Genomic DNA, 2,152 nt, shown 5'->3' with positions numbered 1-2,152 from the left:
CGTCCAATTTAGACCCTCATCTCATTTAGACTCTCGTCTCATTTAGACTCTCGTCTCATTTAGACCCTCGTCCAATTTAGACCCTCATCTCATTTAGACTCTCGTCTCATTTAGACTCTCGTCTCATTTAGACCCTCGTCCAATTTAGACCCTCGTCTCATTTGACTCATCTCATTTAGACCCTCATCTCATTTAGACCCATCTCCTTTAGACTCTCGTCTCCTTTAGACCCTCGTCTCATTTGACTCATCTCATTTAGACCCTTGTCTCATTTAGACCCATTTCCTTTAGACTCTCGTCTCCTTTAGACCCTCGTCTCATTTAGACCCTCGTCTCATTTAGACCCTCGTCTCATTTAGACCCTCGTCTCATTTAGACCCTCGTCTCATTTAGACTTTCGTCTCATTTAGACCCTCGTCTCATTTAGACTCATCTCATTTAGACCCTCGTCTCATTTAGACCCTCGACTCATTTTCTGTTTGTGTCTGCCTCCTTACCGTCCACCAGGTGCTGGAGCTGCAGATAAAGAAGCAGTTCCAGGACACATGTAAGGTGCAAACCAAGCAGTACAAAGCCCTGCGCCACCATCAGATGGAGGTCACACCCAAGGCTGAGCACAAGACGGTGCTGAAAGCCCTGAAGGATGAGCAGACACGCAAACTGGCCATCCTGGCTGAGCAGTATGAGCAGAGCATCAACGAGATGATGGCCTCCCAGGCTGTGAGTTCAGATTTGAAACAAGCATGGCTAAATAAAGAACAATATTTAATTAGAAAGAAGAGTTTTGTTCTTACTTTTACTATTTTGTCCCAATCTTTTGTGTGTTTTTATTCTTGATTTCATCTGCTTCACCTGATTTATTCTCCTCCCTATCTGCCACCTCTCGTGTCCTCTCTGCTCCTGTCGCCCCTTCTTTCATCCCCTCGCCTTTCTGCCCCCCTCCCGTCTGCTGTCCACGCTCGGCCTGTGTCAGCTGCGTCTGGATGAGGCCCAGGAAGCGGAGTGCCAGGCCCTGAGGCAGCAGCTGCAGCAGGAGATGGAGCTGCTCAATGCCTACCAGAGCAAGATCAAGATGCAGACCGAGGCGCAGCACGAGCGCGAGCAGCAGAAGCTGGAGCAGAAGGTGTCGCTGCGCCGGGCTCACTTGGAACAAAAGGTGTGCTGCAGGAAATGCACTTTATTACAAGCTGAGCTTTTTTCAAGTAGAAAAATATTAATCCCACAAATTATTTTAGATTAGTCAAATACTTCTACATATAACTTTAAATCAACAGCATTTCCCCCCACTTCAGTGTAAAGAAAGAGACTGCAGATGTAACTCAAACATGACTCAAAACTCCTAAAATGTATCAAAACATAGTGACATGAACTACAAGAAAAATCAAACGTATTTTAGTTTTTTTGTTTTTTACAAACTCAGTCCTCATTAAAAAGGCTTAAGCTCTTTTTTTCCCAGCATATTTGAAGCTTTGAATCAGTCGTGTGTTTCTATATAAACAAACACAACCAGGAATTTGTTCATGTACAACTGAGGCGAACACATCCGGATGCACATTTGCATACACATCAGCAGGCAGTGCAAGTGTGAAAGGTGACCCAGAAAGACACACACACACACACACACACACACACACACACACACACACACACACACACACACACACACACAGAGATTTCCCTCGCCACAGGTGGTGGTGACAGTAGCATGACTTTCTGCAGGATGCAGACAATCATTTCTCTCCCACACTCAGATCTGTGGTGAAATGTGTAGTCATTGTTCTCTCATTCCTGCCATTATTCTTATTTTTCAAACATTACAGGTGTTTTAATAAAACACGGCTCATATAGTTTGTTTTATCTTATTTAGTGGTTTTCTTATATTCTTAAAATTGCTCTATAAATTGCTGAAATCTTCGTTGCTTTTTATTTGCAGCAGTTTTGCTGCAGGTTTTTTAGGTTTATTTGTATTTTGTGCAGATCTGACAGTTCTATCAGGATTTGTCCTCCTGTGTGGACACAAGACCCTCTTGATGTCCTCCTGTGTGGACACAAGACCCTCCTGATGTCCTCCTGTGTGGACACAAGACCCTCCTGATGTCCTCCTGTGTGGACACAAGACCCTCCTGATGTCCTCCTGTGTGGACACAAGACC

At 44.5% G+C, this 2,152-nt stretch overlaps 1 protein-coding gene across 1 annotated transcript in view; it reads left to right on the top strand.

Annotated features, from left to right (window-relative positions):
- taok3a (TAO kinase 3a) overlaps positions 1-2,152 on the top strand; it is a 74,289-nt gene that overhangs the window by 68,005 nt on the left and 4,132 nt on the right. Inside the window, exons 19-20 of the mRNA XM_014011149.1 lie at positions 508-720; positions 974-1,156. Coding sequence (XP_013866603.1) covers positions 508-720; positions 974-1,156 — 396 coding nt within the window. The remainder of the gene's footprint in view (positions 1-507; positions 721-973; positions 1,157-2,152) is intronic.

This window comes from Austrofundulus limnaeus, unplaced genomic scaffold (genome assembly GCF_001266775.1).
Source record: "Austrofundulus limnaeus strain Quisiro unplaced genomic scaffold, Austrofundulus_limnaeus-1.0 Scaffold77, whole genome shotgun sequence".
NCBI lineage: Eukaryota > Metazoa > Chordata > Actinopteri > Cyprinodontiformes > Rivulidae > Austrofundulus > Austrofundulus limnaeus.
This window is presented reverse-complemented; position numbering and strand designations above follow the sequence as displayed.